This window comes from Sinohyriopsis cumingii, chromosome 2, assembly GCF_028554795.1.
Source record: "Sinohyriopsis cumingii isolate HCF-2022 chromosome 2, ASM2855479v2, whole genome shotgun sequence".
In the NCBI taxonomy this organism is placed as follows: domain Eukaryota; kingdom Metazoa; phylum Mollusca; class Bivalvia; order Unionida; family Unionidae; genus Sinohyriopsis; species Sinohyriopsis cumingii.
The window spans coordinates 147,022,951-147,036,625 of NC_142962.1; the positions used below are offsets into that span (position 1 = coordinate 147,022,951).

At 35.5% G+C, this 13,675-nt stretch overlaps 1 protein-coding gene across 5 annotated transcripts in view; it reads left to right on the forward strand.

Annotated features, from left to right (window-relative positions):
- The window catches only part of LOC149806034 (uncharacterized), a 60,574-nt gene that overhangs the window by 9,917 nt on the left and 36,982 nt on the right, over nucleotides 1–13,675 (forward strand). For 4 of the 5 annotated variants that reach the window (XM_089950894.1, XM_089950893.1, XM_089950890.1 and 1 more), the window contains exons 2-4: nucleotides 3,232–3,381; nucleotides 5,953–6,081; nucleotides 7,882–7,944. In XM_089950894.1, the coding sequence (XP_089807020.1) occupies nucleotides 3,244–3,381; nucleotides 5,953–6,081; nucleotides 7,882–7,944 (330 nt within the window). In that variant the 5' untranslated portion in view covers nucleotides 3,232–3,243. The remainder of the gene's footprint in view (nucleotides 1–3,231; nucleotides 3,382–5,952; nucleotides 6,082–7,881; nucleotides 7,945–13,675) is intronic. The other variant, XM_089950892.1, reaches the window with a different exon arrangement.

Below are 13,675 nucleotides of genomic sequence, written 5' to 3' on the forward strand. Positions count from 1 at the left end.
ATAAAAGCTGGACAAATGAAGCCCTCACTTTCATTTAAATTTAAAATCTTGCATTGAATCAGTGTAAGATAAATTTGTCTATTGAAATTGATAGCTCAGATATACAAAATTTAGATAAACTTTGCTTTTATCTGGATAGTACATACTTATTAAATAATTTCCTAACAGGAAGCTCTTAACTTTAATTTAAAATTGTTAACTCAGAGCATACAGTACTAGCTGGTGTGGTTTTTTTAAGTTCCATTTTATGTTACACAAAAAGAACAGTCATGAAATTTATATGTGAAACACAAATGTGATTGTTTGCAATGGCAGACAGATGGACAGAGAAGGAAAACCTTATTATGATATAATGCGTGCAGTTAAAAGTATACATCACATAGTAACTTATTTACATCTAAAATTTAAATTTGTTATTCTTTTCAGACCAAAAAATTATGAGATGAAATTAATCTATTCCTTTATGTTTTGTACACTGATATATATAATTTGTGTTGGCTTTGTATGATCTTTTACTATTCAGATTGGGGCCCCGAGTGGCCAAGTGGTCTAAAGCGCTCCCCGTTACGGATCACTGCCATCTCACCTCTGTCTGCGTAGGTTCGAGTCTCGGATTCGGCTACTGTGGGTATGTGAGAAAGCTTGGCAGTAGCTTCTCGTGGGTCGGTGGTTCTTTCCGGGGTTTTCCCAGGTTCTTCCTCCACCATTAATACTGGCTGCCATGTATAACCTGTCGTGTGCTGAAAAATGGCGTTAAACCCTAAAAACAACAACAACAACTATTCAGATCTGTATAGTAGAAACCTTTTTAAAGTCATTGTTGGGCTCTTATACACACCAGTAATTCACATTACTGCGGTACCAACATCACATACATATCTATCTATACATGTATTTATTTATAATTCATATGCAGTTCAGCTCAACTGACTGAATATATTTATTCATATATTGAAATGTTAATAATTCCTTGATATAAAATTCAACTGAATACATTTATTCATATATTATTTGAAATGTTATTAATACTTCATTGATGTAAAAATCTGTTGAGTACATTTATTCATGTACTGAAATACTATCAATAATTCGTTGATATAAAAAAATCAATTGAAGTTTCTTTATTGTGTCGTTTTCTTTGTTGATATAATCTAAATTAAACTGTTGGATACACAAAATTTTGAATGTATGCCAACCTTACACTAGGCATTGAATATAGGATATCATGTACATCTTGTAAACAGCCATTTGGTTTAATTTACTTAATTCTACAAGGTAGTGCAGGGCTGAGGATATGGTATGAATTATACTTTTTCAGTGACCAATAATTCAATTTTATTTGGACTCGTGTAATGTGAATATGTGCCACATTTGAGTTTTCTGTCTTGGATAGAATCAGACATATAGTCATGAAGGACTGTCTTTGCTAGCCAAAGGCTATTGATCCACTTCATTCCACATGAATGAGAACAAAGTAAACCAAAGACCCTTTCCTAGTAAAACGGCTTAAGGTTTAAGAAGCATGGCTTGTTGTGTATATTTTATGCACAGATCTTTATTTCCCTTTACCTACAAGAGAGTGACATAATACTGGACATATCATTTTTTCTCACTTATAAGTAGAGTCAAAGTGCAAACAACATAGACCCTGATTTGCACACACATTACATAATGACAAATCAGTGTCTGTGCGGTTTGCAGTTTGACTTGGCTTATAAGTGAGTATATATGGTCAAATTGGCCTGGGTGGGTGGCAAACTAGTGACACTTGGATTATGAGTCCAATGCCCTACCAATTGAGCTAGCATGTCTCCAGATCTCCATTAAGGGGGGTTATTGGATCCGAAGACAGGTGATTGTGAAGTCCAGAAATTTTTTACCCCATTTGTCTTTGAAATTTCCACTTGAAAAAGATGTGAATTTTTGTTGTCTCCTGAAGACTCAGATTGTCAATGCCTATTGTTAACCAGATAAAGGCTATTTCTAATTATTTATTATCTTAAACATGTTTTTAAAATACCTTTACACACAGATGGATAGTCAATCACTTTAAACTATAGCATAGAAGTCATTAGTATCATACCAGAGGTAGAGCTTGTGTCTGCTTGTAAATGATCAATAAATTAGGATCTGTTTCAGTTCAGGTCATTGATCATGTATAGACAATTGGCATTAAAGCATATTGGGCTTGGAGCTGCAGCTGGATATTAGATTGAGTTCATAATGCAAGTACATGTCTGTTGTTTGCATCAGGAGGATGTTGCTATGCTGCATAAAGAAATAAATCAGCAGTGCTGAGTTTTCCATGGATTTTTAAGAACTGATCCTGAGTCATTACAACATCCATATAAGTACTGGAAATGGGTGCAAAATGAGGAGTCAGGATAGCTTTTTAATCTGTCTATATTAATAATCTTTCATTGCCACATGTCGTACTTCTGTGGGTTTTTTTAGCACCATTATTGGTGACCAGTAACAACATGAAGCAATTAAGAATGCAGGAATAGTGGTAATTTTCAATTTTTGATGGTCTTATTTATAAAACTTCTCTCAGTCGAGCATAATACTAAGATGTGGGAACCTCCAGTGAAATGAGATATCAAGCTTCTAACAATGCACAGATGTATTTGTTTATTAAAGCTAATGGGGCATGATTTACATGTAAAAGGGGGTCCCCGAGTGGTCTAAAACAACAACAACATGTAAAAGGTGGATATAATTGTGTTAAGAGTTCATGGGAAGGATTCATTTTCAGATGAAATGTTAAATTTGCATGACAACTTAGTGGTAGTTGCACATATGAATGTTTTAAAAGCTAATGATGAACATTTACATTGGAGATCAGGAAAACAAAGTCAATAAAATGCAGTTTAAGAAAGTACTCACATTGGAATTATCAGAAGCTTCCTATAGTCATGCGCCAGAAAATTCACATGTGCACATTTATGTTGTAGCATCTCCATTTGCATTATCCTCATGCTTTAGTGGTTTAATTTGTGGGACAAGAATATTATAACAGATGGACATAGTTAATTGCAAGTTTTCAGACATAAGTTGATGAGGGCATCATTCTCTGCACTGTCATTAACATGGCATTTTGGAGTGTCAAAATTTTTAAAACATGTTAGAGTGAAGACACTAGTCTTAAATATCGTGATCAACTGTACAAGTTAAAGTTGCATAGTCTTGTAGGAGATGCAGTATAAAAACAGTTCCTTTAAACATTTTCAGGATCCAGCCCTGATGGGAGACCTACTGGATTACTTTGAGACACGCAGCCACATTCTGGACCAGGAGAGTGTGATGTATGACAGCCTGGCAGTGGGAAGGGGCTTCGTCTCCTGTATATGCTTTAATGGTGTCCCAATACTCCCACCAGTGGTATATCATATCAAACCTTTTCTTTTTTCCGTACTTGCCCATGTGTATTGTGTAGCTAAATATGAACATTGTATTCCCACCCCCATCCTATTGTTTCAAAGGAAAAGTAATCTTCTAAGATGTTGACAGTTAGATTCCAGAAGACAACAACTGCTATTTAAAATTTGAAGTAAAAAACACCAAACAAAACAAAAGAAAACAGTAAATTTACACTGAAATGTGTAAGTCAGCAATACATGTACACAGCTTTGAACTAGCTCAGTTCTGAATGCATGTGTAGTGTAAGAGACTGATCATTTGTTTTATTGGGTGAGGATGTTAATTATGACAGGAATAAGTGATGAAAGATAGGCAGTCTTTGAATATTGAATTTATTACTGAAGGATCTAATGAAAATGTTTCCATTAAATGCACTGATTATGATTTATTATGAAGTAGTGATTTGGACTCCATTTTTATGTGAGAGTGAGCGAGAGATATTACTAAGAACAGTTAATGATCCAGAAAAGCATTGGAGCAAGTTCATTTCGTATTTATCTTGTGCAGTATGCAGTAGAAGAATGAACAGATAAAAAGCAGAACATTCATTTCATCTGATTCTCAAGTTTACTTGGTGATATATACTTTTTTATATTTGATGTGCATAATATACATATTGCAAATGGACCAAATATATGGCAGCATATGGAAAGAATAATTCATAACAATGCATTATCTGATGATTCAGTAGAAAACAGGAAGCTTACTAAAAACAACAGCAATAGAACAATATTTGTATACTAATATAAATGGTAAATTATGACCATATATATATATATATATATATATATATATATATATATATATATATATATATATATATATATATATATATATATATATATATATATAATTTGAGCATATATGTATTTAATTACTGCTGAAATCATATAATAGAGACAAGATAAAATGCTGTAGATAGGTGTGGTTGTGATGTGTGTATTAATCTGAAAAATGTTTTCATAATTTTATGAAAGTTTGCACTGCCATAAAAATATGCATATTAATTTCATCACGGAACATGGAATAGCCAAATAATAGTTACTTAATTGTAGGTTAAAAGTGGTAAAATCAAAAGAACATAATGTCTTAGAGCTGTATTTTGCTGAGATTTTAATTTAAAGTGTTAAGCTGTTTTGATATGTCTGCATGTACAATATCATTTGTTCGAAACATGATTTAAGAATAAATTGTTATTAAGTTTCACTGACTCCTTACCTATTGCTGTTGCATAGCATGTATCTTTCTGGTGAAAAATACCCTAACCATACGATGATGAGAATTCATCCTCCATTAGGGTGAACCAGAAGATTTTTTTCCAGAACATATGATCACCCATGGGACACCACACACACACTGCATATGCATACTGCCTTTCATTCATTTTGTGGCTGCATGGCAGTCATGTCTGCATTGTTGATGTTGATAAATATTTGTGGGTTATCACGCGAATTTTTGATCTTTCTTGTGTATATATTCTTCTTAAATGTTTGTCTTATACCACTGATTGAGGTTTTTTTCTCAGTTTTCTCTCTTTTGAGAGTTATTTGTGTTTGACACCTTGTGCATGGCTTTGCATTTTATATTATTTTCACCTTCACAGGGAGTTAGTGATTATAATTTGGTTGCTATGGTAGATATCTTGTTAAGTTTTCCCTATCTTTGCATGAATTGCAGTTTGCAGACTCGCCTTTATTCATGTTAATGTTCATTACAATTCATTGTACATCACATTACTTACATTTTAACTAAGCTATTTTTATGCTGGTGAAGCAGGTCTCACACCGCTGTTTACGATTGTATCACATGCTTGGTTATCAAACACCAGTTCTTTTACAGTATTAATTTTGTATAGTTTTCCTTGGCTTTTACCAATTTTTTATTAGCAGTTGTTCCTAGTCTTATTTGTCTGATATAGTAATTGCATGCTTTTGTTTACACCTGGTGACAATGACTGAAAAAGAAAAGTTTCTGCATACAAATTTTCATTTATATACATGGAACACTGTCAAATAATGGTGGATGTGTAATCTACCATTTTCTGTACTCTTGTTACTATTTGAACTTCTTTGTATGTTCTGGTATTACCTTCAATTTATTGATTCAAAGCCTTTGGAGAGATGCATCATTAAGTCCTTTGCAGAATATTTTGAATGGTATCATGAAATAGTTCAGTGGTTATTTTAACATATTGCCTGTTCAACCTGTATTATTAGGAAGTATCTACTGGTAGTTATCATCTTAGTTCTTGCCATGTTTGAAATATAACATTTATCACATTGCAACATTTGATATAGAGATGTCCCTAATCAGCACAGTTGAACTGTTTACAGCAGTCCTTTGCTATATACAACAAATTAATTGGGATCCATTACAAATTGCCTATAATATTCACATGTTACAGCAGTGATTTATCTCTGTGCCTGTGCTGGGGGGGGGGAAGGGGTCAATCGTGAGTGTTCATTACATATGAGAATATATTATTGTGAGAGTGAGCAACTTGAGTATCTGTGTCAATGTTGGATGTTTCAGTTGACGGCTCACCGACGTGAGGAGATGCAGCGCTACAAGAGACTAGCCATGCGTAAGGAAAACAAAAGTAAGGCCAAGAGACGTGAGGAGCTGCATGCCAGGGTACAAACCATTGTAGCAGGGGTGGAGGTCAGTATTCTTTTAGAATTTAATATTAAACATTAAAAGCTTCATCAGCTATTTAAAACTTCTGTCTGTGTCTGTGTGTGTGTGTGACTTTTTTTTTCTATCTATGATTCCATGGGAAATTATTTTTGCATGATTTCTAATATCATATGTTTAAAATTATTTATAAAATTATAAAATAGCCCAAATAAATGAAAAGGAAACAACTACAAAGACTCAAAGATTTCCAAGTTGGGGGTTTGAAAACCAATTATTTTTTAATGTTGGTCCTAGTGATTTAAACCAATCTTAATTGGTTCATTATAGTCAAAGACCATTGATGTCTTTGTCTTTATGTTATCTTTTCAGGGTCCAAAAAATAATTAACTTTACTTATGTCACAAAAATTTCCCAACACAATTTTCAGAAAACTTACCATTGTTGTTTGGGTTGGGCAAGATTTACCACTTTTTCCATTTATGGAGTTGGCCAAATAACAATTGTGTTGATATGTAGATATGACAGAATCAGTATCTTTATGGTTTGTGTATCAGCCGAAATTGAAATCTTTTATGTAACTGCTGTTGTTTCCAGACTAGAAAATACTCCAGAGCATTAGTTTGTCAGTGTAAATGAACTTCGATCAGTGTCTGTTTTTCTTGAATGTTAAGAAGAAATACTTTAAACATCGTTTTCCTAAATGGTGAAGTAATTTATTAATTGGATCAATTACAGTGTGACTTGAAAATTCCTAAGGGCAGGTGTAAGGGTAAATATATAAATTTCATAATCTGCTAAGTCAAGACAATATTTCTTTTACAGCAGTCAAATAAATCTAATGTATTCCATTTATATGATATTTTATTATTGAGATTGCATAATGTAACTTTATGACCTGAAAGAGTCATGGCATGAATTATGTTGTACAGATTTAAATTATTTTCTGAGTTTATTCTGTTATATTATTAATTAAAGTTATGCATTCCTGTTTATGAATTTCTCCTTTCTTTTTAGCAAATGTTGTATTCATTTTAGAGAAACAATTTCAAAACAGAACTTCTTACTGCAACCTATATGGACCTTATTTTTATTATGTTGATTAATTGATGACAGCTTACAGATAATGTTTATGTATAATGTAAAACTGAGAAATCTTGACTTTCTGACATTGTTTTGCATGAGATATTTCCTAATGAAAATTTGTCTCTAATCTTATTTAATGTATCCAAAACTTAGAGTAAAAAATAAAATTATGACCTTAACTGTATAAAAAATTGTTCAGAGAAAATATTAAGGGTGTTGCAAATCATAGTTTAAAGATAGTATTTACTATATTTCACTTCATGATAGCCACCCATTTATCCAGAATCAAGATGCAAGGTGATTTGTTCAAAAAGGTTTATCCCTGTGTATGTCTTGTTTGTAAAAAGATAATACATTTCTATTCATTTATCTTTGATTTTTTTGTAGCAGATATATGGTTTTCGTTTAGTACAAAAGGAATTATAGCATGATATTATCAAAGCATTTTGAAAAAAATGAATTTTATTAATGGCCTGCATTTTAGTACATAATGGGATAATATGGGCTGATACATTCTTATTCTTTTGGTGTGTATTTTTTATTTTTCTTTTGTAAACTTAGTCATACATGATGGTAGTAAGGGAATTAATTTACCTACTGCATTTGTATGCTAGGCTTTCTTCCTTTGCAAACTGTTATGCTACATTTTTCAGAGAATAATCAGCTTGTACATATTCAGCATTTCATCATTATTTCGGCCTAAATAAATAGTATACTTAAATTCTTGCTTTTGCTTTACAGAAAGAATACTCTTTAAAAAGCCGCTCACGGCTGCCTCGAACAACAGGAATTGCCAGACTGCTTGTATGTGTTGTTTCTTTTGAGTGCAGAGTTGGTTGCCCAAGCATTGCAGACTCCTTGTTCAACATCTTCCCTAATAAAAACTTAAGAATTTAAATGCTTATGTATTAGATGGCTCTTTTTATTGTATGGCCCAATAATATTTACATATGAAGAACTACATTTTATGTTATTAATTTTTAGCAACCTTAATGAACTAAAATGGCAACAACAACAAAATCTTTCTTTTTTGGCTTCTTGTTTTCAAACAACTGATTTAGCATACATTTCTTCCTCATGTGTTTTTAAAAATGTAAAGTTATGTAATAAGGAAGGAAATTTATCAATTGTTTCATGATAGTTTTAATCAGATTTTAATCCCTTTTGCTCAAATTATATGTAAAACTGGAAAAGTAACATGTTTCTTGAGCATGGATCATTTTAAAATGCCATAAAATTTGAGAAATTGGTTTTGACAAAACACATTCATCCAGAAAGATTTGTTACAAAATATAAGGATCTTTACAGAAAATAGAGAGTGGCCGAATGGTTTAAAGCGCTCTCCGTTACGGATCACTGCCATCTCACCTCTGTCTGCGTGGGTTCAAGTCTAGGATTCAGCCGATATGGGTATGTGAGAAAGCTTACCAGTAGCTTCTCGTGGGTCGGTGGTTCTTCCTGGGGTTTTCCCGGGTTCTTCCTCCACCATTAATACTGGCCGCCATGCATAGCGTCGTGTGCTAAAAAATGGCATTAAACCCCACAACAACAGAAAATAGAGATGAAAATTCAGTCATAAACTAAGAAAACTGTCAAATATATCAGTGTAAGTGATTGTATTTGACCAACATGTTTAAGATCTGTGAATAATAAAAATTGCTTGATTCTCAGGATTACAGTCAGTACTCAAGTTAGTATCCTATTGACATTGTTGTGATAAATTTTTGCAAGGTGGCGGTCTTTGAACAATGTCAAGTGACAAGGAACTGCTCTGTTGAAAGGCAGACATCTGTGTAATAAATAACAAAAGGAGTCTGGTTTGCTGGCTGTATCTGCTGTTTTTATCTTCTAACTGGTTCTTTTTTTGCTGTGATAATCTTTCATAATATATAGTGCTTCTTTTTTATATGCCTGCCAAAAGGTAGTGTATTATGTTATGTCTGTCCATCCATCCATTACTAATAGTTTCTGCACAAAAACTTAAGTTGTCAGCTATCTGCAATTACCCAGTTTCTCCTTTGAATATGTTCCCCAATCACATTACGTTAGGAATATTAGTCTGCTACCTGACGAATCCAGACCTACTAAAAGACGAAAATCGTCTTATTGTCTATGTTTAGATAGACAAAGGGCAGTAACTCTTGCCTATTGCTTCCCCTTGATACCACCAGGTGTTGCCAGTTTTTTAGCTTCGCAGTGTCCTGAGACACACACAGTGCAATAGCCTCCGATAATTCAGCCCATTTTTGTGTTCTTATGGACCCATCCAATATTCATTTTCATGTTTATGCAGATTTTTATCGATCTACTGCAGGTCATATGCTTTATATTACAATTTCTGCCAATATTTTGAGAGATTTGTCACTTGTTGGGACTTTGTCTTGTAGGACCACCATCCCACCATGCTATTGTTGACCTTACACATGGTCGTTGCGGGTTAATGTACATTTGACTTTATTCACTTACTCCATCCGCTATGGAGCTCTTAATAGCAAATTTTGAAGTGCTGCTTGATAAGTTATGCTTAATTTATTAGTATTTTTGTAGTAGAATTATTATTAACCAAGCATGCAACATAAGTTTTAAACAGGGCCATAGGTTTCTGATATGACACTTCACCAATCTGTTAGTTACAACAGTATTTTTAGCAACCTATTAATTTCACACAATACTAGTTTCTGCTTTAGTTTATGTGTCTTGTGTCGTTTTTGCATATATCAATTAAACGTTAAACGTTCTACAGGCCACATCAGAGCATGGAAGTTTACCATGACTCCTGTTTTGTTTATGTTATACATGGTTTCTGTTATGCAGCCTCTATAACTGGTTTTTACAAAAGTGTTTTATTTCAGGGACCTAGTAATTTCAGCATATTACTAGTTTCTATATAGGTGTGTTTCTTGTATCAGAGCATGGTAGCCTACAATAACTCTGGTTCAGTTTATAGTATGTATACATTGTCCTTTCTCTTTTAACTATGCATTGTGCTTAAGCTTAATAAGGACATACGTTTATAATAATACATGTTTACAGGTCTGTTTGTTACAGCAGTGTTTTAGCAAATTAGTAATTTACTAGACTGCTTTGATTGCATGGAACCATCACATACCTTTGCATCAGGGGATGGTGAGGATAAGGGAGGGGATTTACGATTGATCAGATGGACCCAAATAATAATAATCATACTGCCACACAGACACCAGCCAACACCAGCAGTTGCCCCGACATTACCAGTAGTTCAGCCATCCCACCATGGAGGCCTCTTGCCTGGAATGGGCCAACTACACAATGCTTATGGGGATCTTAGTCGTAGATCCATCCATCTAGCTTGGCAGTCAGCAATGTATCATTATTTCACCAGTGATTTTGATGAGAAATCTGATCGTTCAGCCACGGCTTTGGTGCGGCCAGCACAGGTGCGTGCCTAACTGAGATATATGCAGTGATGGTGCTGGTAAGGCCAGTAGTGCAGCAGTGCTGACAATATGGGAATGGCTAGTAGTATGGAGATACCGGCAGTGCTGTTTTTACCGGTGATCCTGGTCAGTCAGAGGGGCTCCAGGCTTCGTTCATCAGCAATGCCCTCACCCCTCCACACGATACACCGTCAGATTGGGAGATGGATACCATTTGATCACTCATAAAAGACACGGGAGCTTGTGCTAAGGACACATTCTCCAGTGAGTTACTCAAGACTTGCTTTTGTCACGCAAACAGCAGGTGGAGGCCCATTATCATACCACCACACCGTTATCAACTCACCGTTCTTCCCTTTGAGCCTCATCAACACCTGGGCTTTCACTCACACAAGGGACTCCACCGTCTCCTCGTTCTGGGGGTCGTCATCTGCATTGACAGCAGTGTACCTGGGCAGAATCTTAAAGAAACACATGGTAAGTCCTATCCTACTCCAGGGCAGAACGATCTTCTTCTTTTGCTAGATCATCCAGGCCTTTTCATGAACTGGGAAAGTCAGACCTCTGTACATTCCCGGAATTTTGTCCATTTGGGCATGGACTTCTTAACCAACTGGAATCTAGTGCATCCCCTTGTGTTCATGCTCCCAGATTCGTCGAACTCGACTAGTCTGTTTCCATCAAGACTTGGATTTCATTGGGGGGGTTTTCGCTACTCCTTTTCTATTATATGGCAGCAAACTTTACACCGCTCGGCCCTCCCATTGTGCAGGCCTTGCCAGCACATTGGCAGTCCATTTTACTTCTTCTTAATCAAGCAGTCATAATTACACCCGATGTTTGATCACTCCCATGTCAGTGGGGCAATCCAGGCTGGCTGACCATTGAAATCCCACTGAAGAAACCCAAGCAAAATTAACATAAAAGTACCACTGCCAGTACACACCTGTTGCTAACTTTCACTGCTGTTAGCAACACCAGGGGAACAGTCTCTATGAATAATATCCTAGAAAAGAATACTGTCATCAGTACCTTTCATGTCTCATGATTCCCCCTATTCCAGACACAGCAGCTTGGGCTCTGAGATGCGCTGTCAGCCATCTGGGACGGGTTGTGGGCCTGTGCCACCCCTGCTATGGTGCTACATTTACAGGATCAGAATGGCAAGATGACTCTGATAGCCCCTTTTTTAGAGCGAAGCCCTGTATCACAGATCTATTTGTACAAATGATAAAACACCAAGGAAGATTCCAGCCAACCCTGAATCGACTGCCTTCTCCTACATGCTCAACTTTTACCAGTACAGCCTTGCGAATTGGACAATTCAAACCTTCATTTATGGAGAGAATCTCAGGAATAACTGTCTATATCACACATCTGCATGCCTCTATCCCACAAATGGCCAATTTTCTCTGACTCTGTTCTTGGAGGTGAAACAGTTGGACCACAATTGTTACCAAAGGCTACTGCCCTATGATATTGGACAAATTCCAGCATCACAGATATTCACCAGACCCAACTAGACCAGTCAACAGAGCCCATTAGCTTTGCTGGATTCACCAGTGAAACATTTGGTAGGTGAGAAGATCTCAACCTTATCTTCTCAGCCATATGTTGCGTGTGTGTGTGTGTGCATATTTTTATATATAATTACACACACAAACGAGTCCCAGATCAAGATATCTCGGGCTGTGTTGCTTAGGTCATTAGGAACATAGGTTATCTTTCAAATGGGGAATCAGTGTGTGTGATTTGGATTTTTAACATAGCTTTAACAATTTTTCAGTCATAGCGCTACAATGTCTGCAGTGTGACAGTTTTATAGTGATGTCAGCACTGGGACATCATGCCGCAGACATGTAGCATGATGTCCCAACCAGTCACATTATCCTGACACCAGGCTGACCAGTCCTAACACTAACCTCTTAATGCTGAGCATTAAGCGAGACAGTTGTTAGTACCATTTTTTAAGTCTTTGGTATGACTCGGTCAGGGATTGAACCCACAACCTCCTGCATCCGAGGCAGACATTCTAACCACTAGGCCACTGAAGCGTTCCATATGGGGAATCAAACCACTTATCTCCAGAAGGATACCCGAGGTAGAGGCTGGATGCTCAGCATCCCCTCTTCCTATTACTTATTCTCCTTACATAAAGTATTAAAAGGAGAAAGCAACTTTTTAAAGTAAATTATGTTTTTCCAAGAATACTTGCCCAATAACATCACTTAAAAACCCTCCCATCTGCCCCACCATGCTAGCGTACGTGCTAATGTTTCACTCAGCTAAAAACTGGCGATAACTGGTGGTATCAAGGGGAGGTAATGTGCAAGAGTTACTGCCCTTTGTCTAAAAATAATCAAGAAGACGATTTTTGTCTTTTAGTAGGGCTGGCTTCGAGAGGTAGCAGGCTAATATTCCTAATATAATGTGATTGAGTAATTATTCTTGGAGAAACATAATTTACTTTAAAAATATGCTTTTTTGTTGATGGCTTGCACTTGGGCTAACGAAGAACCCAATTGATATTAGGGTCAAAAGATCAAACATCTAAGCCACTGAAAGAAGAAAAATGGTTTCTACATGACAGCTTGAATTCTTTATCATCTGTGATTATTAAACTTTGTGGATGGCTGGTACTTGAGGTAGGGAAGAGGCTTATAGATTTCAAGTTAGAAAGGTCAGAGGTCAAAAGTCAAGGTTATAGTGACTAATGAATAAAATGATTTCTACATGAAATGAGTTCTACATCACATGTCAGGACCAAAAAATTTGGATGGCTTACACTTGGGGTAATGAAGCAGCATATCAATTTTGGTTTTAAAAAGTCATAGGTTAAGGTTACTGTGACTTAGGGGTGAAACAATTCATTGAAATATTGATGCATCAATACTTTTGCTCTAATGTATATCGATACAAGAGATGGAGAATTGATACAAAACGATACTTAAAGTATGTAAGTTATTTTATTTTAGTCCTCAGCATGAATAATTATTATTAGTTTGCTTTGTTATTCTTTAAATATAGAATTAATCTGAAACAGCAGTTGTGATCTTAGGCACTCATTTTTATTAGTAAAACAAAAAAGACTATTGAGAATACTTGCTCGCCATCTGCAA